Here is a 26,345-nt window from a genome sequence, read left to right on the forward strand (position 1 = left end):
GGCCCTGGCATGTGTGGCTCAGTGGATTGAGTGCTGGTGGCCTGCGAACCAAAGGGTTGCCGGTTTGATTCTTAGTCAGGGCACATGCCCCGGTTGCGGGCCAGGTTCCTGGCGTGGGGTGTGGGAGGGGCAACCAATTAATGTTTCTCTCCCTCTCTTTCTCCCTCACTTCTCTCTCTCAAAATAAATAAATAAAATCTTATTTTTAAAAATAAGCGGAGGACCTGCATAGATATTTTTCCAAAGGGGACACATAGACATATGACCAATAGACATGTGAAAAGATGGTTAATGTCACTAATCATGGTTAATGCCACAAGTTATAACCATAATGAGATATCACCTCATACCTGTCAGCATGGTTGTAATCAATAAATCAACAAGCAATAAGTGTTAGTGAGAATGTGGAGAAAAGGTAACCTTCTTCCTTCATTTTTGGTGAGATTGAAAATTGGTTCAGCCACTATGGAAAACAGTATGGAGGTTCCTCAAAAACTAAAAATAGAACTCCCATATCACCCAGCAATTCCTCTTTTGGGTACTTATCTAAAGAAATCCTGAACACTAATTCAAAAGCACATATGCATCCCTATATTCATTGCAGCACTATTTACAGTGGCCAAGATATGAAACAACCTAAGCGTCTATTGATAGGCAAGTGGATAAAGAAGAATAGTACTATATATGATGGAATATTATGCAACCCTAAAAAAGAATGAAATCTTGCCATCTGCAACAACATGGATAGACCTAGAGGGTATGATGCTAAGTGAAATAAGTCAGACAAAGACCAATGTCATGTGATTTTACTTATATGTGGAATCTAAAATACAAAATAAATGAATAAACAAAACAGAAACTCACAGATACAGAGAATATTTTAATGATTGCCTGATGGGAGGGCAATTGGGGGTGGGGGATAGGTGAACAAGGGAAGGGATTAAGATGTACAAATTGCACATTATAAAAATAGGGATATGAAGTACAGCATAGGAAATATAGTCAATAATATTTTAATAACTATGTGTTATTATATGGGCACTTAGGCTTATTGGGATGATCACTCTGTAAGTTATGTAAATTATATCAATGTCTAATCACTATATTATATACCTGAAACTAATATAATATGGTACATCAACTGTAATTAAATTTTTTTTAAATTCTTGAATCTTCTCAAGCAAGTCCTGATCTATCCAAAAGACTGTGGCTGAATTTTGCATAGAAGGTGGTGAAGGGCCCTGAACCTGGCTGGACATGAATTCTCAAAATCCTGGATGGACTAGTGACCAGGCTGTCACTCCCTTACAGGCTAAGGCTCTTGGAGCCAGAGAATAATCCAAGCTGAAGCGTCCTGAAGGGATGTTAAAGCACAAGGCTGTTTTGCATACTAAATCTGAAAGATTCAAGAAAGGGTATTCAAGACTAAAACTAAAAGGACCCCCTCCTTCACAACATACACAAAAATCATTTCCAGGTGGATTACAGACCTAAATGTGAAAGGAAAAATAATAATTTTTAGGAGACAAGAGGAGAATATCTTTATGACTGTAAAGAGGGAAGAATTTCTTTTTTAAAAAAAGATTTTATTTATTTATAAACATCCATGGGTTGCCTCTTGCCCACCCCCAACCAAGGACTGGTCTAGAAACCCAGGCATATACCCTGACCGGGAATTGAACCTGTGATCTTTTGGTTTGCAGGACTGTGTTCAACCAATTGAGCCATAATGGTCAGAGCAAGAGGGAAGGATTTTTAAAAGTCATTAAAAACACTAATTATTTACTTTAAAGTGACTACAGTAAGTTGGACTATATTAAAACTGAAAATGTTTACTTGTTAGAAAGCATCATAAAGAGAGTAATAAAAGTATGTCTTAGTGGGAGAAAATATTTTAAACAAATGACTCAACTGTGGAATGTAGATAATTTCTAAAAAAATGAATAAGAAAAAGATTTTTTTAATTGGACAAAAGTAGTATCAGGCACTTCAAAAGTAGTAGTATCAGGCACTTCAAGCTCCTGACTCTAGTAGTTTCATTTAATGCATCACACACACATACTTAGAAAAAGGCCTATAAAAGACTTTGATTTAATTTTTTCTTTCTTTTTCCTTCAATTTCTTTTTTAGAGAGAGAGAGAGGGAAAGGGAGGGAGAAAGAGAGGGAGAGAAACATCAAGTGAGAGAGAGGCATGAATCAGTTACCCCTTGAATCAGTACTTCCTGACTCGGGGACCGAGCCAGCAACCCAGGCCTGTGCCCTGACCGAAACTCAAACTGGTGATCTTTCACTTCGGGAGACAACTCCCAACCCACTGAACCACACCAGTCAGGGCTTAACTGCTAAAAATGAGGAAATTGAAGCCCACAGAACCCTCAGGTTTGATATTTAGCTAGAATGGCTCACAGAACTTGGGAAGCACTATACTTGCAATTACAGTTTTGTATTTATAAAGGGTACAAATCAAGAGCAGCCAGATGAAGAGGCAAATAAGACAGTGTCCATGAGGGTCTCAAACGCAGTTTCTGTGCCCATTCCCCGCCAAACCAGGGTGCTTCTTTCTCCCGCACATCCAAGCGTTCACCAACCAGGAAGCTCCGCTGAACTATGGCGTCCCCAGTATTTCTTGGGCTCCAATGACATAGACAACATTGATTGAATCGGTGGCCATGTGACTGAACCTAATCGTGGTCAACTTCCCCTGTCTAGAAGTTAGGCTGGCCGAAAGCCCCAGCCCTCTAATTAGAGTTGGTCCTTCTGCTGAACAGCCCCCATCCTGAGTCATCTCATCCCTTAGAGTAAACTCAGGTGTGATTGATCCAAGGGGCTCATCAATAACAAAGACACTCCCATTGCAAGGAAAATTCCAAGGACTTAGTCTCCTGACCGCCAGCTGGGGACAAAAGCCAAATTATTTAGTACATGACAGTCGCAGGCTAAATTCACTAGAAAGTCTAATCAGAGCCTGCAAGCCTACACCTATTTTGACTGGAGCAGTCCCTTCCCATGCTGACCAGCTTTGAGGACTTTAAAACATCTTTTGCTTTCTTTGACAGACTGAGCAAGTGGAGTAGCAGAGCCAGGAACCTCCTCCACACATGAGGTGAGGGTTGGGGTGTATTGCTGGGTCTTTGGGGTTCCCTGCTTATGCTTGAGGAGGGCGGTGTGGCCAGGGTGGAGAGCACAGCTCTGGAGTCAGTCTGCCTGGGTTGGACTCTCAGCTCTGTGTGCCACTGAACAAATAACTGAACTTGTCTGTTTCTTAGTTCCTCATCTGTAAAATGAGAACAATATTAATGAGAGAGTGGTTGAGAATGAACCGTAATAGTGTCTGGAAAAAGCGGGGCACGTAGTAAGCATGTTAGTTGTTACTTTTGATATGACAAATGATAAAATATTTTAGCTGAAAGAAACCTGGAGAGCATCAGCCTCAGCCATCTGTTTGCTGGTAAGGCAACTGGTCCTGGAGAGAGCAGGTTATCTGTCCAGGTCCATGGCTGGTGGGGGAGCCTGGGGCTGAAGAACGCCGCGCTGCTGCCACCTCCACCTTTGCTGTTCTCTCTGTGTCTGGCCCTGCAGATAACTTTGTGCTAGTATTTTGGGGGGTTAGGCGGTTTGTTTTTGGAGCCCGCCATTGCTGATTTTAATGTACTAAGATGTCTTATGCTTGCCACCTACGTTGTCTCGTTGTAGCTGAGGGATACAGTATGGGCTAGGCCATGCCTTTTAAGACCCTTTACGTCTGAGGAGTCATCAGCTGCGGTCCAGAGACACCAGCCACTTAGTGGCAAAGCTGGTTTCTGAACTCAGACGTCCTGATGTAGTTGCTCACAGCTCACACCCCTCTCCCACACTCTCTGAAGATTCTGTTTTGCTCTTTATAAAAAGCATTTTATATATAGTACATAAATGATACATATTATGTAGTATGCAATATACAGGGTCTAGCACAAATAACGCCTTTTTTATAACAAAATCATAAGCATGTAATTCTGTAACATAACAATATCACACTCAAGCACACCATATGATATTTTAGGTGGACTGTTCAAATTAAAACTATAAATTATGACACCTATACTATTACCCTACCAACCATACTCAAGCAGGCCTTACTTCTGCTGGACCCTGTATAATATGATTTATATAGCAACTTCTATGGTAAATATATGATGAATATAAATGTACTGGAATGAGTTCATTCAAGTTTCAAGCCACTCTGGCAAGTAGTTGGTAGTATTGCTATTATACTGATGAGAAAATTGAGATCCGATAATTTGACTAGGAGATTTTTCTGACGTGCTGTGTGTTAGTGGATTATAGATAGAAAAAGCACACGAACACTGCTGTGCCGTGTCGACATCACGACCGCAGTGAGCCAGTAACATGAAGGGGCCTCAGCACTTACCATTGCCAGCGAGCAAACGCCAAACGTGAGACTGACACCCTGTGGGCCTGCAGCTGTCGGGCCTTGGATAACTCTGTTTATCCAAAGTACTTCCAAAATTTGTGATTTCCTCCCTAAAATACACACACACACACACACACACACACACACACACGGCTTTGTTTATTGACCAGCTATTTTACAAGAGATGTTCGGACAAAATTCTCTAGTAACATGCTATCGAAATGGCCCCTGAAAGTATAGTCTTTGCTTTACAAGACAGAATCCAGTGTCAGGCTGACCCGGCCTTCAGGTGACTCCACAGCAGCACTGCATTCTTGTTTGCTTACCGAGGCCTGGCGGTGCCACGGAGCATCTCAGGACAGATACCAGTGTGTCTTCTTGTGTGTTGGATCCCTTTGGCATTTGAATACAGGCATTGTGTCATCTGAAACTTCCTTCACAGACCCTTAGCATCCACCTTCTCAAAAGAATAGTTAGCACGTTGAAGCCCCGGACATTTGACGAGTCTACCTGTGCCCCCCACGGTGGCTTCAATTGCTCAGACAGTTGCAATCATTTAGAGGCGAGCAGGAGCGGCCCTTGGTTGGCTGCCATGTGCTCGTTTTGCCCGTTGAAGCTACGGGCAGGCATCTCCAACACCTCCGGACTGAGGGAGTGTGTGCCTCTGCGGAGGTCCTGAGGCAGCTGTTCTCTAATTGTCAATCCCCCCACCCACTTTCCTGGCTCATGGGAAGGAGGCCGTGTGGTGCAGGCCAAGAAGGAACTGTGACTCTGTGCCTGTAACTGCATTCCTTTTGTTTGCCCTAGGGAAAACCGATGCCTATTCCACGGAAGGGAGCTTCGTAGGACTGGCTGTCACCTGCTGAGATCTGTGGAGTGTGTGTATCATGCCCCAGGCTCCTGTTCCTCCGCCAGACTCCTCCCACTGAGAGGGGGAATGTCAGTCACAGCTGGGCCCTCCTGGGGGATGTTTCCGAGCACAGCGCCCTTGATTCTAATTGCATGCACAACCAGTGGATAAGGAGCCCTAGAGGGACATGTGCTTTCTGTTAAAACTGCTCCGGTCCCTATCTTTTCTTACCAGATTCCAAACTTTGTTTTCAAGGGGAGGGTTTAGGAGTGGGATTCTGTAAGCAAAATTGGGTGGTTTCATCTTGGAATATGTCACGGGTACATGTCTGATGTTTTGTAGAACACCTGTACCTGTTTGAATGTGCTGGTGTGAATAATACAGAATATCTTAATTTAAATAATTCATTGTATTGTTTCTGAGAAGTTGAGGAACTACCATATACATTTACAACTTAATGACTTTTGTATTTTATTTTTCAAAATAAAAGCTTTAAATGTGAAGCATTCTGGTAGTTCACATGCTTTCATTATGTGGTTTCAGAGAAGCAATGGGACCTTATCAGGTGGTGATCTGACAAACCATTTCTTCGTAGGCTGGGCTGTATTCAGTTGGCTGTATTCCTCTCTACGCATCATACTTTCTTAGTGAAGCTTCCGTGGAAATTATTTCAGAGACTGTCCACTTGTCCCAGAATCCTGTTCTGCTATTTCATGCTTCCATAAGCTTTATTTAAGGTCAGAGAAGTTACTGTTCCTAGCTGTTTTCCAGAATCCTTTGTTATAGAATACGGGAATGACCAGCTACTAATAGTGATTCCCATTTGTTGAGGGTCTTCTGGGTGCCAGACACTGAACGAGGTGTTTTATGTCATCTCACCCCAGCCCCAAAACCGCACCCCCTCCGGTCTTACCCATCTCAGTCATTGTATTTTCTACCCAGTTACTCAAGCCAGAAACCTGAAAGTCACACTTGATTTCACCCTTTTCCTCCCTTTTCTCACCCACATACGAGATCTTTCATTCAATTTAAAATGAGTACATCTGGGCCCTGGCTGGCGTAGCTCAGTGGATTGAGCGTGGGCCTGCGAACCAGACGATCGCGGTTCAATTCCCAGTCAGGGCACATGCCTGGGTTGCATGCCGGTTCCTTGCAGGCTAACTACCAGCAGGGGACTCACAACAGGCAACCATACACTGATGTTTCTCTCCCTCTCTCCTTCCCCTCTAAAGATAAATAAATAAATAAAATCTTTAAAAAAAATAAAATAAAATGAGTACATCTGCCAGATCAATTCTTTCTTCAAAATATTTCTTGAATCCATCCACTTCCCTTCAGCTCTACTGCCCTCACCCTAATCCAAGACATCACCGTCTGTTCCCTGGCCTATTGCAATAGCTAGCCTCCTAAACAATGCCTCATCCCTTCTCTTGCCCCTTCGAATTCTGTTTAGTACACAGTGGATTAAGAGTTTTAAAATGCACATCTGGACACGACCCTCCCACGTACCAGTAGAACAGAATCCAAACTCCTGCTCTGACCCAGCTACTGCCCTCCCCGCACCACCCCCCCCGGGCCCCCATCGCAGGCCAACCTCCTCCACCTCCCGCCCTGTGCTCTAGAGTTCTTTGCATTTCCTGGCACACACCAAACTTTTCCTGCTTCTACACGTATTATTCCTCTCCCTGGAACATTCTTCCCTTTGCTCTCCTTCTCCATTCTCTGGTCTCATTAAATTCCACTTCCTCTGAGAGACTTTCCCTGACTCCTTGAACTAAAAACTAGGTGCCCGTCCTGCCCACCTTCCTTCCCAGTGTCACTTATCACACTCTGCCATTTCCAATGTCTTTACTGACGTTTTAGTGTCTGTCTTCCACACTAGGTGGTAATGTCCTGGAAGACAGAGACTGTCTGTCCTTGTCCGTTTGTGTAGCTCTGACACCTAGCAAAGCGCCTAACACAGTCTAACAACCCCGTAACATATTTGGTGGGTGGTAATCTTCTCAGAAACCTCTGACATATCATGCAACAGATGAGGAGACAGAGGCTCAGATGAGTGGGGTCCCTTACCCAAGTCCCCTCAGCCAGTGCCGCAGTGGTGACCTAACCTCTAGGCCCAAGCCTGACCGGAACAGTGTTCTTTCCACTCCACTCCCTTAACCCCGCCCCCTTCAGTTTGAAGCGAGTGCCGCTGCCACGTCAATTCCGTGTTCAGCACGAAGTCCGGGCACTTTTTTGTTCAAAAGCCGCCTCTGATGCTCTGAGCGAACACATGACCCTGAGGCTGTTCTGTTCCCACTCCCTGTGTTCAGAGTGCTTCCTCCTTCTCCACAAAACTCTTCCCTTGCTGCTTCTTCCAGATGCCGATAAACACAACCCCTCTCCCCTCTGCCTGGGAAATCCCAGACTCATTAAGGGCTCAGCTGTCTTAAGTCTCATTTCTTATTACTCAACTGCTGCGATCCGACCTTCAAATAACAAGGAAATCAGCTTTAGCTTAGCTTTTTTGGGGGGCTCACTTCCTACGTTAGTCTTATGTCACCGGCTCTGTGGGGAGGAGGTGACATACCCATGTAGAGCCTCTCTCAGGGGGAGAGAAGGACATTTTCAAACTACCCCAGCCTGACTCCAGTACTTGCCCCTAAGGAACGTGTGCCTTCTGCTCCCCACGCCTGTCCACTGTGGCTGGACGGGCGTGTACAGGAAAAGCCAGGGAGCCACTGCACAACGTGGTTGACTCAGGGAGGAGGAAACCGCTGCCCGACTGGCCTGAAGAAGCACATACTCTGCTGTCTCCGTCTTTACTAACAACCCTCCTGTCACAAAGCTTATTTCTTTCAATCTGAGCACATTTTTTCTGAGCCCTGGGAAGAAAAGCATTTCTGTTCCATACGATATTTTCGATCACCTCTCTGAAGAGGACTGTATTGGTGAAATGTGGTTTGATGGAATCACACGGAACTCCTGCTGAACAAATGAAAGATGGCAGGAGTAAAGCTTAAAAGGGGGGGATGGCATGAGTGTCCAGCTCCCTGGAGCAGCACGGCCAAGGCCACTATCAGCAGGTGGACCTGCCTGCGAAGCCAGGCAGGAGCTGGTGCTCTCAGCGGCTATGGAGGAGCTTGGGGAGAGCATCAGCCAGGAGGAATCCTGGGATTTAAAAATGAGGGGGAAGAATCTTAATTACCACTCAGTCAAGTAATCATTAAAATTTTTAAATGAGGGGGAAAAATCTTAGTAATCCCTTGGTCAAGTGATCATTCTAGTAACATCTATCAAGAGCTTCACATGGTCCAGGCCCTGTGTTAACCTCTTTACATGCTTAAACTTGTTTAATTCTCATAATTACCACCTGAGGTAGACACTCTTATTACCTACATTTTAAAAACATTGGCTTAGGGAGGTAACACACTTAGTACAGCTAGTGAGTGCCAGGCAGGATACAAATAAAAGCAACCTGGTTCCAGAGCCCACACCCTTCGCCACTGCCTCTCAGTAATCATCTGGACTTACACTAGAATAGAAAATTGTTGTTAGCATCTAGTGGCAACTTTTAACTACCTCCCTTGAATTTAGTCATCTTCAAGCTGTAGTTAAAATTGGGTGTGCCAACAGTGGAGCAGATCACTGCCCTGGGCAATTCCTGGTCTTGGTGAAAATCAATAAAAATGCACGTAAGACCATTATTTCAAGCTCTAACCAAACCTATGAAACCTGACTGGCAAGCGATAGATGAGGAATGGTCCAGGCAAGACTCCATTCAGCGTTGCCCCGTCTGTCTCACTACGGAGCCACGGATTCTGGGCTTCTCTCTGGCAAGGTCAGGGTGTTTGCATCGAGTTCCCCTTCCTGCCTGTTTGTCGCTGTCCCACAAATCTTCTGCAGGGACTTTTGGTCTTTGCATAAAGTACGGCACTCCCTTAGTTATTCGGAATTGGGCAAAAGAGATCATTTTTATTCATTTTGGGTTTAAGTCCTAACAAAGCAGTTCATTGGATATTGTGTGTGTTTATCGTCTTGCTAGACATAATGAACTACTGATTCTCCGTTTGGGGCTTATTTGTTATTACTGAAGATCCAAAATTAAGTCAGTTTCACCATAAAACCACCATTTTTGATGTTACATACTGCAGAAATGGCTGTATGGCCTTGCCCTGAGACGGAAAGCCTAAAATGCCCTCTATCGGCCAAACATGGGATGACTGTTGATGAGTTGAAAACGTTAAGGAAATCCATCAGGAATGTGTGCAAAAGTTTCTCTACAAAGATGTTTACTACAATGTAGATTATAGACACAAAATATTAGAAACAACCGAAACAAGGGGGATTGGTGAAATGAATTATGGTACATTCACATCATATGGTAGAATATTACTCGGCTAATAAATATGATATCGAAAAAATATTTACTGTCAAAAATATTTATCTTCTACTAAATAAAAACCTGAGCTCACAAAGCTGTTTATTATGATTCCGTTTTATTGTATTTTTTCCATGACCATTTAGCTCCCTTACACCTTCCTCTGCTCCGTAATCAGCCCCAGGTGTCCTTTTCCATTTTGCTCAATCCCTCCACCGGCTATGGGGAGAAAGGACCTGGCTAAAGAGTAGCAGTGATTAATGAATGGGGTAGGGGCGGGGCTTCAGAGGCTGCGGAGAAAGCTGAGCTGCGTTGGCAGCAAGTGGGCCTTGGGAAGCTGCCAGCAAACGCTGTCCTCTTCCAGGCTGGGAGAGCGGGGAACGCCAACCCTTCACCACCTTCTCAATCATGATATTTCTCCCTTTGTATCTTGTGGATGAGGAACAAGGAACTGAGAGAATTGGGGGAAATAACGGAGGATGAAAACATTGGTGGGACATGCTGAGTTAGGGTTTGGACGTGTTAAGTTTAAAGTGGCCTTGGGGACATCCAGTTAGAGATATCAAATAGTTTTATGTAAGATAAGGATCTGAACTTTTAAATTTGGAAGTCTTCATGTGGTTGAAACCATGGGGGTAGACCGCCTCATTTGGGAGCACGTGTAGAATAGGAAAGAAGCAAACCAAGTGCTAATTCTGGGGTCCCATGCCTCTGGATGGGTCCCAGGTCAGAGGGTGGTGAATGAGGTCTGCAAAGGAGCTGGAAAAGAGATGGAGAGACAAGGGGAGCCAGAAGAGGGTTGTGGACTTCAAAGGAGGATGGAGTTTTAGAATAGAGAAGAACTGGTCAACAGTGACAGGCTTCAGAGGGTTCAAAAAGGACCAATCGTTTGGCGTGGTCATTAGGAGGCCACGTGGATCTCGGCGAGAGTAGTTTCAGTCACTTGATGGGACTAACTGGCAATGGGGGTAAGGAGGTAGAGGAAGTGGGTGTGGACTCTGTGAGGACGTTGGCCACAGAGGGACAGAGGGAGGTGTGCCACCTAGAGAAGGCTGCAGACTGAGGAAGAACTTTGACTGGTCCTGATGGGAGAAACTGGCAGATCGATAGGCTGCCCCAAGGAAAACACTATAAAGGCAGAGATGGAAAATTCAGGAGAAAGAAGTGTTAACTGATGGAGCCACGTACAAGCCTGGGAAAGGGAGAGTCTCATTGGAGGAATTAGCCTCAAACCCAGAGAAGAGAAACTTCCCGCTAGCTGAAGGGAGAGAGATTTTGCAGATACAGTTAACCTGTAGGTGAGCTGGTAGGACATTGAGATAATTCTTCATGCCCAATAGCTTCCATTTCTCTATGCAATAAAAAAGCCAAATTGCCATTTGTCATAAGGAGGAGGGGGGGTTCCTGGAGTAAGGAAGGATCTTGAAAAGAATGGTAGTAGAAATTGGAAATAGAAAAGCCAGCTGAGTTGGGTGCTGATTAGATTTATTGTGGCAATTCTTTCAGAATATAATATGTATCCAGTCATTATGTTGTACACTTGAAACTAATATTACATGTCAGTTACATCTCAAAGTTTTGAAAAGGAAAGAAAAGGGAACTAACTCATGGATGGGTGCCCCGTGGTGCCAAGAGTTTATCGTGCATTATAGCAAGATCACTTCCCGTGGTGGTGCACTCACCCAGAGCTACAGCACAGAGGCTGATGGGTTGATCTAGGGTTATCGGTTTTGTAGGGTGATCCCATAGGTGTGTCCTAGAGAGATGTTTACATGGACGCATAGGGTCTTGGAAGGATCGGGGAGAAAACATAATCAAGAGATTAGACACCAGAGAGAACAGGGTGGGTAGACAAGTAACTATCGACCATTAAGAAGTAGAAAAAATCAGGTAAACCGGGATAAGGGAGAGAGAAGGAAGGATGGAACTTGGTGATAAAAGACTGATACGTTAGAGTTTCAGACTTGGGAGGTAGAGCATTCCAGTGCTAGCAAAACTCGTCCACAGAGTGTTTGTGCTTGGCTGTCTTCTCTTGCTGCACATTCTCCTCTCACCCCGCTCAGGACCAAACTTTCCCTCACCCCTTCCTGAAACAAGGATACCCTTAAAAAGTTTCAAACGGGGGAGTGACATAATCTGATATAAAATATTCAGAGCAGCATGAGACATAAAAATAAAGTTCATAGCAGCACTATTTGTCACAGAAGAACCCTGAGAAATAATTAAATATTCATCAATAGTGACATGGATAATATTCCATCCATTTAAAGTAAAAAAACAGCTCATTTTAAATGGCCTTGCGGAGAGATGCATACACGTGTGGTTGGGCTTGGAAAACAAGGAAATGATGGTCAAAAAAGTGAGCGCAGTGGCAGCTTCTGGGAGAATGGAAGTGCCTGCATCAGGGAGGAGCCCTCCGAGAGCGTGGGCGTCGACAGTGTTTATTTCTCAACTAAGTGGTGGTTATGTAGGCATCTCCTCTATAGCTGTTCCTCACACTGTACGTGTATGATTTTGCACTTTTTTTGCACTATGTATCCCAAGTCAATGGAAAACATGCATGGAATGTCACATGCCATGTTTAGGAAGAAGAGGAGATTAGGAAGGTATGTGTAGATACAATTGTGTTTGTATAATACTGTGGTTCGTGGCTGGGAGGTGAATACATGAGTTTTATGATTTTTTAATGGTTTTTTATTTTTCAATTGCAGTTGACATACATTATTATATTCACTTCAGCTATACATTTATATGGTTATAAATGTATATAACTTATGAAGTGACCACCTTGATCTGACACCATACATAGTTATTACAATATTATTGACTATATTTCACTGTACTTTATGTCTCCATGACTGTTTTTGTAACTGGCAATTTGGGCATCTTAACCTCTCCCCCTTTACTTCTCCAACCCCCTCCCATCTGGCAACCATCAAAATGTTCTCTGTAACTATGAGTTTGTTTCTGTGTTCTTTGTTTATTTCTATTTTTTTTAGATTCCATATATAAGTGGAATCATATAGTACTTGTCTTTCTTTGTTAAACTTATTTTACTTAGCACAATACCCTCTAGATCCATCTACATTGTTGCAGATGGCAAGAGTTCATTCTTTTTTATGACTGAGTAATACTCTACTGTATACATGTACCTCATCTTCTTTATTCATTCATTTATTGATGAACACTTAGGTTGCTTCCATATATTGGTTACTAAATAATGCTGTGATAAACAAAAGGATACATGTCTTTTCTAGTTAGTGTTTGGTTTTCTTCAAATAAATATGTAGAAGTGGAATTGCTGAGTCCTTCTTTGTCTCTTGTAACAGCCTTTGTTTTAAAGTCTATTTTGTCTCATATAAGTATTGCTACCCTAGCTTTTTTAAAAATTTCTGTTTGCATGAAAGATTTTTTTTCCACCCTTTAGCTTTCAGTCTGTGTATGTCTTTGGATCTGAAATAGGTCTCTTGTAGACAGCATACATATGGGTCCTGTTTTCTTCTCCATTCAGCCCCTGTATGTCTTATGACTGGAGCATTTAATCCATTTACATTTAAAGTAATTATGGATAGATATGTAGTTATTATCATTTTATTTTTCATATCTTTGGTCTTTTTTCTTATTCTTAAAGAAGTCCCTGTAACACTTCTTGTAATACTGGTTTGATGGTGATGAACTCCTTTAGCTTTTTTTCCCTTTGGCCTGGGAAGCTATCTGCCTTTCATCCTAAATGAGTTTTGCTGAATAGAGTGATTTTGGTTATAGGTCCTTGCTTTTCATCACTTTGAATATTTTGTGCCAATTCCTGCTGGCCTGTAAAGTTTCTGTTGCAAAGTCAGCTGACAGTCTTATGTGAGCTCCCTTGTACATAACTAACTGCTTTTCTCTTGCTACTTTTAAAATTCTTTATTTGTGGCTAAACTTTGGTGTTACAATTATGATGTGTTTTGGTGCTGGCCTCTTTGGGTTCATCTTGTTTGAGACTCTGCACTTCCTGGAATTGAATGCCTATTCTCCTCACCAAGTAAGGAAACTTTTTCATCATTATTTCCTCAAATAGGTTCTCAATTCCTTATTCTTTCTCTTCTTCTTCTGGTACCCCTATGATGTGAATGTTGTTATACTTGATGATGCTCCAGAGGCTCCTTAAACTATCCTCATTTTTTTAAAATTCTTTTTCCTTTTTCGCTGTTCATTTGGGTGTTTTCCACTATATTGTCTTCCAAATTGCTGATTCAGTCCTCTGCTTCATCTAATGAACTGTTTATTGCCTCTAGTGCAGTCTCCATTTTAGTTACTGTATTCTTCATTCCTGATTGATTCTTTTTCATGTTTTGTATCTCCATCTGTTTTTTTATCTCTTTGTTAAGGTTCTCACTGATTTCATTTACTCTTCCCCTAAATTTGTTAAGCATCCTTATAACCAGTATATTGAACAGAGTGTCTGGTAGATTTCTTGTCTTCATTCTGTTTAGTTCATTTTCTGGAGTTTCATTCTGTTCCTCCATTTGGGGCAGGTTTCTTTTTTCTTCTCATTTTGGCTGATTCTCTGTGTTTTTTTTTCTATGTATTATATATACTATGTCTACCAGTCTTGATAATATAGTCTGTGTCCTGTGGGGCACATCTCCTGGTCACCTGAGCCACTGCTCCAGGTGTGACCTTTTTATTGGTATGTGCCTTTTTATTGTAGTTGAGCTTTGATTGTTGTTGGAATGTCAATGGGAGGGATTGACCCTCAGTCTGACTGCTTGTAAGGACTGGCCATGACTACAGTGGAGGAGCGGTTGTGCCGGGGCTAACCCCATGGAGCAGGATTCCAGTTAGCAGGGCTCTGGTGCCTTCCAAGTCCACCCTTTGGGTGTGTTGTTTGCGGAGGTGGTTGGGTGGTGCTCTGGTGCCCTGTGGCCACCAGGTATGTTGGTTCTGGGACCTTTTGGAATGGGCTCTGGTGCAAGCCACGGTCAGCTGCTGTCTGTGCCTGGCCCAGGACCACCAGGTATGAGCAACAGAGTTATCTGCAGGTGGTTTCCACTTGTGCTACATTTGGAGGAGCCTGGGAGAGGCTAAGATGCAAACTGAGTCTGGCTGCTACTAGTGCCAGGCTTGGGGCTTCTTAGCAAGAGGTACAGGGCATACTGGGGCCAGAGACTGCTTGTTTGGGGCTTGTGAACCTTTGAGAAATTTTAGGAAACTCCACAGTACCATTTGCATGGAATAGCCTCTAGAAACTGTTTGAGTGGACCTGCAAGTTGGGTGGAGCAGAGTCTCAGGGAATCACCAGGGCAGGGCAAATGGTGTTAGCCAGGTTGATGGGAGACTCAGACATGGCATCTGCCTGTGCCTGCAGGATGGCTGAGGGGAGGGTTCAAGAAAGGAATAATGGCAACTGCCAACACTCTGTCTGGGATAATGCTGCCCCTGTGTCCTTGTCCTGAAGCCAGACAATTTAATTCCTCCTTGTATGTCCCTGGTGCTTTTCAAGGGGCTGCCTCAGTGCTGGAGCTCAGATTAAATGAGTTCCTCATTGAGTAAGTCTGTGCTTGGACCCTTTAAGAGGAAGAACTGGGACCCCAGAAGTTTCTTTCTCACTCGGCAATAATCCCTGGTAGGTTTCACAGCCAGAAGTAATGGAGACTTCTGTTCCCAGCACTGGAACCCTTGGCTGGGGAGCCCAGTATGAAGCCAGGACCCCTCACTCCTCAGGAGGAGCCTCCAAGGCTGACATATCCCTCCCATTTTTATTTTTATTTTTTTTTAAAGATTTTATTTATTTATTTATCTTTAGAGGGGAAGGAGAGAAGGAGAGAAACATCAATGTATGGTTGCCTTTCGTGCGTCCCCTGCTGGGAGTTAGCCTGCAAGGAACCAGCCTGCAACCCAGGCATGTGCCCTGACTGGGAATCGAACCTCAATCGTCTGGTTCGCAGGCCCATGCTCAATCCACTGAGCTACGCCAGCCAGGGCCCTCCCATTTTTAACCAGCACATGTGGGTGTGGGATCAGCTCCTTCACCATCTCTGCCCCTCCTACCAGTCTTCACATGGCTTCCTCTGTATACCCTTAGTTATAGGGTTTTTGTTCAGCTAGTCTTCAGGTGGTTCTTAGTGACGGTTGTTCTGTAGTTTAATTGTAATTTGATGTGGTTGTGGGAGAAGGAGAGCAGAGCATTTACCTACTCGACCACCTTGACTGGAATTCTCCCCAGTTTCTGAGTAAATTGGCTTTAACTTAATGTGTCTACAATTGTTTTTAAAGGCCTAAAATACTTAAATAAGAATTAAAATGTAAAGAAGGTAATGTGGAAAAGAAGGTGCATACTTTTGTTCCTGCTTTCATTTCCTTTATTTTTGTTAAATGATGTATTCAAGTAACATAATTTAGAATCAGGAGAGAATATTCAGTAGCTGAATCAGTACTTTGGAGACTTGTCAGCATTTGAAAGTTCTTTTCTTTGGGAAGCCATTGAAAATAGAATCCAGTTCATGAATCTCAGGGCTTGATGCCTATAGAACTATTTGTTCAGTTGACTCTCAGAAAAGTAATCCCTGGGCTAAAACTGCCTGTGTTCTGAGAGCAGCTGCCACGTCTGCACGGACAATCCCTCCCTCAAAGGCTCACTGACCGTCCCCTGCAGGCCTCATGTGAACTGGCCTGGAAGTCATTCCACTGGGCTGGGGGGTGGCCATTGCAGCTGCCAGCAAACTGCCCTGCTTTCCCAGAAAGCCTGCTCCAGCGCCTTCCTACTCACTCACCAAGCCCTCATTCCAGGCTGCTGACCTTGGATTTCTCCCCACCGTGTAAACACAACCAACTGGGAAACTACATTCCTGAAGGAAATTCTCAGCAGAAATGGAAGATGAAAACTCCAACACATTCAGCAACCTAAAACTATTTACACATGGATTTTCCTGTCTCCTGAGCCTTTGGGCTCCCTTCTCATTTTCTGTATACAGCCTTCTTTAAGGTGTTGGAATAAATGTCCCCCTGAAACCCCTTAGTTCTGTGGTTTTCTCGTATGGATTCCTAGGGAAGGAGAGGCCATCTGGCAGAGTGGATAAATAAATGGGAGGAAGCTGGTCCAGGTAACTCCTTGTTAAGTTACTTAATGAACCAAACAAGGATCTACTCAGACTTTTTATGTAAGATAATTAAATTCTTTTATTATTTAAGCTACTTTTGGTTGAGGTTCCTGTCGTAGCTGAAATATCCTAATTGTAATAGGATGGAAAGGAATTTTGTTATAGATGTGTTGTTGTTACAGATATTTTTGAGGACTGGATCAGGTAGCGATAGAGAGAAGTCGTCTGGGGGCCAAGGTGGTGCTACTCAGAGTGTGGTTCAAGGACCCGCAGGTTCAGAATTACCTGGGAGTTTGTTAGGAATGCAAATTCAAGGGCTACGTCTCAGACCTACCAAATCAGATTCCCTGGAAGTGGGGTTGGGAATCTGCATTTTATCAAGGTCCCCTCCCGTAATTTTGATGCAACTAACATTGGAGAAAACACTAACCAAAGAGGCACCTGCGGCTGGGAGGGTGATTGGTTTAACACAGGAAGTGCTGGCTTCTGGCTCATTACTGGCCTCCCAGATGCCGATCTAACTAACCCTCGAGGCCTCATTTTCCTTTTCTGTCACAACAGTGAGAGAATCAGATGAGGGACTGGGTGTAAAAATGGTTTGAGAGAGCTAAAACCTTGAGCCCCAGGAGAGTTGTGAGCTGACTCAGCTGTACCAGTGGACACAGTGTCCAAGGCTGCAGACAGATACCTGGGTTCAGACTGGACTCCTCCTCATCACTTGAGCGTCTTTGTGCAGGACCCCACTACCATCTGTGTGTCTAAGTGCCCAGTGAGAGAGCTGGCAGGAAGCCTGTGGAGACTCACTGTCATTCTTAATTGAATTCAATTGCCCCTGTTTTGAGGTTTCTTTTTCGGATTCCCGCAATCCAGAAAAACAGGAAACCCAGGTTTTACCCTTGTGGCTTAAGGAGGGGCAGCCTATGTCTCAGTGCTGTCCTTCCTCTCTTACAAACTCAGTGACCTCAGTCGTCTTCTCCATCACCTCTGTCAAAGTGACCCACCCACCTCCACCCCTATTTCCCTGACCTTCCACACCTGAGGAGGCACAGGACTCGCTGCTCTGGAGACAGACCAACCATTAGGTCCTGAGCCAGGACCATCTCTCGAGTTATTGAAGTTACCTGAGGGGGCTTGTTTGCCTGTGAGCATCAAAGCCCAGTAAGAAATGAACAGGAGTTTGAAGCCAAGAAAACAGGTATTTATTAAGGAGATGGCACCACTCCCAGAGTCACAGGTAGCTAATGCTTCAAGACCCGGCTTCCCCTATGACTTCTAGGGGATGGAGGTATACAGCGGGGGGGGGGGGGGGGGGGGGGGGCTTTATTAATTGAGCTCNGGGGGGGGGGGAATCATTAATCATGGTGACTAAGGGAGGTAAGTTAGGGTCGTGGTCTCTAGGGATTGCTCAGCAGCTAGGATAGGGGCATAGTTGAACATTGCACATCTGGTCTTGAGGTCATCCTTGGCATTGCTTCGTCTGGTTTGCAAGGGTTGGGGTGGTGGGGTGTTGTGGGGCTGAAACACAACCGAGGCCTAGATATTACCTCTAGATTGGGAAACTTTGTCTCTGCGGTCAGTAGAGCCAAGGCTTTGTTTCTAAGAGTACTGGACGCCGACCAGAACCTCGTTGTCCTGAGGCCTAATGATTAGGCAAGGAGAAGGAGGTAGGTGAATCAGGGGCTAAGTAAGACCAGTTTGAGTCAAAGGAAAAAAAATAAAAATAAAAGGGCAGATTAAACAAAATAAGGACCCTAGGTTACAGCAGGAGCCACCCTCACTGCTAACCAGGAGGCCCCACTTAGACACATTACCCTCCTCCCCCACACCCCCACAGCTCGGGGTACCAAGTGTTAGGGGAGAAGAGGGCGTACCCGCTGGTCAGAAGTCCAATCAGATCAGGGCAGGCAAACCAGGCCGGCTCCAGTGGCCACTCAGGCACAGGCTGACCGCATTGCCTGCTTTAGGACTGGGCAAGCTGCCTGCCAATCAGGGGCGGGGCAAGCGGGGGCTCCGCCAGTAGCGGCAGGCGGTCGTGTCAGGCCCCGGCTGGCGGTCCCAGCGGTGCCGCGGCTATCCTGTCTTGTGCGCTGAGGGCGGGGCGGCTTTCCGCACCGCGCTGCTCTCTCAACCTCCGCCTCACCCGACCCCCCGCTCCCGTCGGCCGCCCGCGTCATGCCAGGCGGTGCTCCACGCTAGTGCCGCCGGGTCTGTTGCCCGTCTGCCTGAAGCCGCGCCCACTGCCCAGAGCCAGAGGGATGGTGGTAGTCACGGGGCGGGAGCCAGACAGCCGTCGTCCGGACGGTGCCATGTCCAGCTCCGACGCCGAAGACGACTTTTTGGAGCCGGCCACCCCGACGGCCACGCAGGCGGGGCACGCGCTGCCCCTGCTGCCCCAAGAGGTACCTGGACGGAGGCGGGGAGGGGGCGTGGGAAGGGGCGCAGAGGGAAAAGTAGGTGCTGGGCGGAGCTGACCTTGGGATGTAAGCACAGCTGGGCTTGGAGATCAAGGGTCTGGCTGAGGGCGGCGCCCGAGCAGCTGTGCTCTCCTGCTCCCCAGCCCCCTGTCCACCATAAAATGCACCAGGTGTCTCTTCCCTGCCCCAGAGGTCACCTGGTCCCAAACCCCCTTCTTCCAGTACTCACTGCCCATAAGGTTGATTTACTTCGCGGAAAAGATAACTTGGAGCCCCAAGACATGATAGTGCCTTCTAGAAAATCCAAGAGGCCTTGGTGGTTACCCAAACCCGATCTCCAGCTGCTCTGAGAGTGGAGTAAGGGACTGTGTACAGGTAAGAAGCAGGCCAGCTGGTAGCTGTGTCCACACTCACCTGACAACTGCCTGGCTTTCCCTCACTAGCTTCTATGCCGTGGTGCCTGGTGGCTTCCACTGGTCTTAATGTGTATGACAGTATCATATTTACACCCAAAATGACCCTTAAGAGAAGGGGAAAGAGGAGGGAAGGTGGGGTGCCCCCCCGGGCGCTGAAGATAGACTAGGAAAAAGGAACTAAGGCAGAGCCAGATAGGGGAACATGTGATGTGTAGAGATGGGAGAATGGACAGAACCCCAGAGGGGCGGGGCAGGGCTGGGTGAGGCTTTGGGGAAGCAGATGGTGTTATCTGGGGGTTAGAAGTTCATACATTTAATATCATGGGACACTTGGGAAAATGAGCAAAACTCAGTATGGAGCGAGCACTTGGATCGGTATGGGTATGAGGTATTCTTGGGAAAGGTTTAAATGAAATGTGGAGTTATCCCCAAACGATATTTAAGACCTTGGTATGCACATAGAATAGTTTTAGAGGAGCTATAGATAAGCAGAAGGCATTCCCTGTCCTATGGGTGCAGAAGAGTAAAAGAGTATATCCCCTTTCCATATATATACATGGAACTGTAAATGCCTATCTGTTTCATTCATTCATTCATTCATTCAATGCATATTTGAGTCAGACACTGCACAAGGTCCAGGGTAACTTTTAGTTAATGTATATTGACCCTACTTTATTCACAAGGAATTTGAAAGTTGGGGAAAAGGACCTACTAGATGAATATACACAGACTGTCACTGGAGCCACTGAGATGTTGCAATATAGAAAAATATGCACTGGGACAAATTTTTATTTGATCTGGAGAAGAAGAGTTGGGAAATTAGAGAGAACAGGCCTTGTTTCTTTCAAAATCACAAGGAGTGAAAGATGTAAAAAAAGAAAAAAGAACAGAAAAGGTCCTGAGCCTTTTAGGGAGAACCTAGAGCTTCTCAGGACAAATCTGTTCCTTCATTTCCTGTTCTTCACCCTGCTCTTGCCTCCAGAACCTTAGCTGGACTGGGGATTAATCTAACTCCAGATTAGGAAGGAATTATTCAACAAACATCCATGAGCCCTGCTGTGGGTGGCCTCATGATTGGTGAACAAGATGTCATCCCTGTCCTCGGGAAGCTTGGGGTCTAGGAAGCTGGGCTGGCGGGAGAAAATAACCACCAATGTATTGTGTTAGGCACAGTGGAGGCACAATGGAGGGAGGGTTTAGTTAACTCTGTCTTGGGAGCTGGCAAGGGACAACAGAGCAGAAATGCTGAGAGTAGTGGAACTTGAATAGAAACTCTTAGAATGAATGGATGCTGCTAACCTATATGGTGCCTTGGTGTGAATTAGAAAAAGGACACACATCTGGGCTAGCAGAGCCCTCTCATCTAGGCACCCTTGTGCAGTGAACAATGTGCACCACCAGAGAGGGCGCTTGCGTTTGCTACATGGACAAAGGGGGAGTGGTAAGAGCATTTTGTACAGAGAAGACAGCATGAGCAAGGGCACAAAAAAAGGTAAATTCAGGAAGTGAAAGGAGAACAAGTGAATGAAGGCTTTGAACTATAGAGCAGAGAGAGTAGGATTGGGGTGGAGAGACCTTATTTAGGAGCTATCAGGGTAGGGGATTCATAGGATGTGGCCACTGGTGAGTGTGGGGAAAGGGAGGAGAAAGAAGAGTGCTCAGAAAGACTCCTGGGTTTTGGTTTTGGGTGACTGAGTGAATGGTGAGGCTTTAATCAGACCCAAGAAGACTGCAGACGGAGCAGCCCAGCTCTTATTTTTCTTCTCTGGCTGAACATGCAGCTGTTTTTTTCCAGTTTCCTGAGGTTGTTCCCCTTAACATCGGAGGAGCTCACTTCACCACACGCCTGTCCACCCTGCGGCGCTATGAAGACACCATGCTGGCGGCCATGTTCAGCGGGCGTCATTACATCCCCACTGACGCCGAGGGCCGGTACTTCATTGATCGGGATGGCACACACTTTGGGTATGTTTCTCCCCCTATGATCATCTTTGTAGTCCTAGCAAGGGAGTGGCTGTAGTATGGGGTATGGGGCTGTAGTATCTTCCATAGTACCTGAAGAGGAGATAACATGCAGACAGAATTTAACAAATGAGCCTGTTAAATTGGATCAAAAAGTTTAGTTACCTTTCCAGAGGAAACAAGGACAGCTGGAGAACTCCCAGGTAATACATACTGGCTAGATGTGATGAAACTGCTTTTACCCTGTGTTACTTAAGACTGTGAAGTTATGGGTCTTTGTGGAAAGGAGTAGGTGTGATCCCATCTGGAGGTGGGGGAGTTCCAAAACGACTTCTCAGAGAGGACCCTCAGGTCAGATCCTGGACTCAGCATTGCCGTTAGGGAGGAGGCGTGGTGGGTGGCAGAGGTTCCCAGACCTCCTTCAACAGTTTAAAACAAAGAGACTAAAAAGGGCGAGGGAAGTGCCAGTGTGGGGTTGCCATCCTTTAATGTTGCCAAGAAAAGTCTTAAAACCCCCCCAAACAAACTTCACTTATTACTGTCATTTTAATACTAAAACATGGAAAGAAAGACAGAATCTCAAAAAAATAGTCTTTCCTAAGAAAGGACTTCTGACAACCTTACCCATCACAGTGTAAAGACTTTTGATTTCAGCTTCCTGGTTTGTGGAATGAGAACTACTTACAGCTGCCCTGCAGGTCTGTCATGTGGGTGAAGTAGAGAGCCGTGGTGTGACTCCTGACCAGGTTCTTCCAGAGTATAAGCTGAAGCTCTTTTCCCTTTAAGTCTGGCTTTGGAGATGACTAGAGAATGAACGTGGTCCTTGACCTTGAACAAAATGACCAGGGAGGCAGAGACTCCCCAGTCACTACACCTCTGTGATGCCCTCCAAGTAAGATTTTCCACACTGGGAGAAGGGTCATTTTTATCCTCAGAAGGAGCCTCAGGTCAAATAATTTGCTTTGAATCTGTGTTTTCCCATTGGGTTGTCAGCTGCCTCCAGTGCTGAGAAAACAAAGTGTCACATCGCCCTGCAGAGCTATAAAAAGGTTTTTGTTCCCAGGCTGTTTGGGGGAGGAAAGTGCTAGCCCCAGCTGGCAGCTTCCACAACACTCCTGGCTGGGCCTTGCCTTGAGGGTATATTTTTCAGGACTTACCAGGCTTTGCTTAAGATCTTAGAGGCCTGATTTTGGAAGGGATTGTGGGGAGGGGGAAGAGGGTCTGGCTTTAAGCGGATGTGCCCTTGCTCCGGTGGCTGTAATTGGAGAGTGGCTGGACCGGGTGAGGGTGTGGGGCAGAAAGCAGGATATTGTGGCATTTACCCTCAGATGGCTAGGCTCCAGTGGCCTGTGATTCATCATCAGCAGATGAAGTTGGGGAAGGACTCAGATAAAGTAAAATAGGAATTTAGGGCATTTGGTGGAATAAATTTCTCTGCTGGCCCCCAGCATCCACCACAGAGGCTGCTCGGGCCTCCGCTTGGGGCGGTTTCGCGTTGTGATCAGTGAAGAGCTCTTTGAACTACAGTCTGGACTGTGTCTACTACACGCAGGCTAACTGTGGCTCCTTGAGCAAGGATGTTCCTTAATTGCTTTGAGCCCCACAAATCTCTCATTTATAAAATGGACATAAGATGGCACTTACTCCATGTTATTAAGAGGATTCAGTGGGATAACACATAAATATTAGCTGATACAGATTAATACTAAGTGAGTGTTAGCATTATGGTCGTAGACTAACTATAGAGGTAACAGCTTAATCTTAGTGTTTACTCACGTATCCTTACAGAAATGTCCTTCCCACACCTTCCATTAATGGATCTGATTATTCTTAGCACTAAAGAATCTGAAAAGGGAATTGAAAGAACTGAATTTTTAATTTAACTTAATTTTTTAAAGATTCTATTTATTTATTTTAGAGAGAGGAGGAGGGAGGAAGAGAAACATCAATGTGTGGATGCCTCTTGAGCGCCCTCTACTGGGGACCTGGTCCATAACCCAGGCATGTGCCCTACCTGGGAATCAAACCTGTGACCCTTTGGTTCTCAGGCTGGCACTCAATCCACTAAGCCACAGCAGCCAGGGCAAGAACTGAAATTTTTTAAAAGAAAATGTGGAATGTGATTTTGTTCATTTCTGGAACCAATTTGTTCAGATGTTAGGTTCAGGCATTTGGTCTCTATATAGCTACTGAATAATGGTTATGGCATGGATTTATAGGTGTGGGACTCTTCAACATTGCTAGTGGGAGTGTAAAACACTACAATCACTTTGTTAAACATGCACTACAACCGAACAATTCTACTAATATTTACCTGTGAGAAATTGGTGCATGTGTTCACAGCAAGTCTTACATAGGAATGTTTATCACAGCTTTACTCCTAAGATCCCCAAACTGTCCAAATGTCCATCAACAGGAGAGTGGGTAAATAAGTTATAGTACACACATGCATACAATGGTATTCTGCTTAGCAATACAAAGTAACAGACTGCTATTACACACAACATAAATATAAAAAATATTAGGTTGAGGGAAAGAAGCCAGACACAAAAGAGAATCTACTGTGTGATTCTACTTATATGAATTTCTTCAAGAAGAGACGAAACAGCCGTGGCCAGGTAGCTCAGTTGGTTAGAGAATCATCCCGATATGCCAAGGTTGTGGGTTCAATCTCCGATAAGAGCACATGTAATAATCAACCAACGAATGCATAAGTAAGTGCAACACCAAATTGGTGTTCTCTCTCTCAAATCAATAAAAAAAAAAAAGGAGGCAAAATGAATCAATAGAGTAGTTGCCTCTGAAGAAGTGACTGGGAAGAAGCACGAGGAAGCTTGAAGGAGATGGAAATGTTCTGTATCTTGAGCTAGGTGGTAGTTGTATGGGTATATTCATCCATGTACTGAATATTATTTACCTCAGTTAAAATATATACAGGGTGGGGCAAAAGTAGGTTTACAATTGTTTGTATAGAAAATAATACAATAATAAATAATAACACAAGAATAAACTGTGTTTTGTGTACTCAAAATTGTAAACCTACTTTTGCCCCACTCTGTGTATGAAGAGACTAGTAATGTCTTTTCATTATTCCCATATGTACCTAACAATAATACAGAATATACCTAGTGATAATTGTAATTATAGTAATGATATGGCTAAAAAGAACTATTAACACTCACTGAGGACTTACTCTGTGACCGGTAGTTTCTGAGCACTTTTTATGTACCAGTTCATTTAATCCTGCTATCGTTATGGAATAGTTGTCTTATTTCCCCCCATTTTACAGACGAGAAAATTCAGGCACAGAAAGGTTAAGTTTACTTACCTAAGGCTACATAGCTGGCGTTCTGGCTCCAGGTTCTGTGCTCTAACCACTATGTGGCCCTGCCCCAGTTCCCTTAGCTGTTTCTCACTAACGCCCTTTTCTTCCTGCTCAGAGATGTGCTGAATTTCCTGCGCTCGGGGGACCTGCCTCCCCGGGAACGTGTGCGGGCTGTGTACAAAGAGGCCCAATACTACGCCATCGGGCCCCTCTTGGAGCAGCTGGAGAACATGCAGCCACTGAAAGGGGAGAAAGTGCGCCAAGCCTTTCTGGGGCTCATGCCCTATTACAAAGGTGAGGGGTCAGCTGCCCAGGACAGTGAGGGGAGGGGAAGGAGGGCTGCAAGGCGTCTGTCAGAGCCTAGCTCTCCACCAGCACAAGTGAGTCCAGGGTTCATGTGTATTACTCAAGAAGGAAGAGAATCCCACTCCCTTTCTGCCCTTCCCTCTTGGTCACACTGGGAAGATACAGGTTCAGGAGGGCTCGCCTTGCCAGGGGTGGTCGTCAAATCACATTTCAAACGGACAGTCGTCATCCATCCTTGCACAGTGGAGAACCAGGATCCCTCTTTAAGTCTTTATCCTGCATAGGCCCACAGAGTCCCTTCCCCCAGGAATCTGTCTCTTCCCTCTTAGATCCTGCTGTCACTTGGCCTCTCTCTGCTCTCCCACTGCCTTGCCTCCCTCCCTACCTGCCAGCCCCCATCACAGTGATGGCTGCTTTGTTCATCCCCGTAGACCATTTGGAGCGGATTGTGGAGATTGCCCGGCTGCGTGCAGTACAGCGGAAGGCCCGCTTTGCCAAGCTCAAGGTCTGTGTATTCAAGGAGGAGATGCCCATCACCCCCTACGAGTGTCCTCTTCTCAACTCTCTGCGCTTTGAGCGGAGCGAGAGTGACGGGCAGCTGTTTGAGCACCACTGTGAAGTGGATGTGTCTTTCGGGCCCTGGGAGGCGGTGGCTGATGTTTATGACCTGCTGCACTGCCTGGTCACAGACCTCTCAGCCCAGGGCCTCATCGTGGACCACCAGTGCATTGGGGTGTGTGACAAACACCTCATCAACCACTACTACTGCAAGCGCCCCATCTATGAGTTCAAGATCACATGGTGGTGAGTAGTCTGGGTAGGGAATAGAATCCCTTCAGCGAAGGTGTCCTTTCCCCTTAGTGGCTCTGGGAGTCCGATCCCCAGAAGGGCTACTGATTGCTCGGAGCCGACCGAGGGGAACGACTGAGTCCGGAGGCACAGCTCCGGTGGACAGAGGTGCAGCAGCGTTAGTCTCCCCTGCCGTTCCTTGGGGTCAGGCTCAGGGCTGTGGCTGTGGGGACTTGGTACTTGCACTCACCTGGCCTTTCTTCCAGGCATGGCAGTCTTTTCCTGCGGCCAGTGGGGTCTGGCTGGCTAGGGCGCAGCTAGGAAGTACAGAGAGGTTTTGTCACTCTCTTGACCTTGCAAGAGAGTGTCTGCCCTTTTTAGAACCACATCACCAAAATAATTTAGGTATAGTCACTTCCTGAACCCTGT

At 45.5% G+C, this 26,345-nt stretch overlaps 2 protein-coding genes across 13 annotated transcripts in view; both read left to right on the forward strand.

The window, feature by feature from the left end:
* The window catches only part of TPST1 (tyrosylprotein sulfotransferase 1), a 129,198-nt gene extending 112,585 nt beyond the window's left edge, over positions 1–16,613 (forward strand). For 3 of the 5 annotated variants that reach the window (XM_037041713.1, XM_037041712.1, XM_037041714.1), the window contains exons 5-6: positions 3,058–3,104; positions 5,220–5,765. In XM_037041713.1, the coding sequence (XP_036897608.1) occupies positions 3,058–3,075 (18 nt within the window). In that variant the 3' untranslated portion in view covers positions 3,076–3,104; positions 5,220–5,765. Of the gene's footprint in view, positions 1–3,057; positions 3,105–5,219; positions 5,766–16,393 lie in introns of those variants that run through there. The other 2 variants (XM_037041715.1, XM_037041716.1) reach the window with 2 other exon arrangements.
* Positions 16,614–18,726: 2,113 nt separating this feature from the next.
* The window catches only part of LOC118984013 (BTB/POZ domain-containing protein KCTD7), a 97,595-nt gene continuing 89,976 nt past the window's right edge, over positions 18,727–26,345 (forward strand). For 3 of the 8 annotated variants that reach the window (XR_005065848.1, XM_037041723.1, XM_037041724.1), the window contains exons 1-4: positions 18,727–19,103; positions 21,330–21,499; positions 24,937–25,115; positions 25,559–25,931. Coding sequence is in view for 7 of the 8 variants with exons in the window: in XM_037041723.1 (XP_036897618.1) it covers positions 18,960–19,103; positions 21,330–21,499; positions 24,937–25,115; positions 25,559–25,931 (866 nt within the window). In the remaining variant the exon portion in view is untranslated. Of the gene's footprint in view, positions 19,104–19,340; positions 19,494–21,315; positions 21,500–24,936; positions 25,116–25,558; positions 25,932–26,345 lie in introns of all 8 variants that reach the window. The other 5 variants (XM_037041717.1, XM_037041718.1, XM_037041719.1 and 2 more) reach the window with 4 other exon arrangements.

Source organism: Sturnira hondurensis, unplaced genomic scaffold (assembly GCF_014824575.4).
Source record: "Sturnira hondurensis isolate 20B ecotype Veracruz unplaced genomic scaffold, ASM1482457v3 Scaffold0003166, whole genome shotgun sequence".
In the NCBI taxonomy this organism is placed as follows: domain Eukaryota; kingdom Metazoa; phylum Chordata; class Mammalia; order Chiroptera; family Phyllostomidae; genus Sturnira; species Sturnira hondurensis.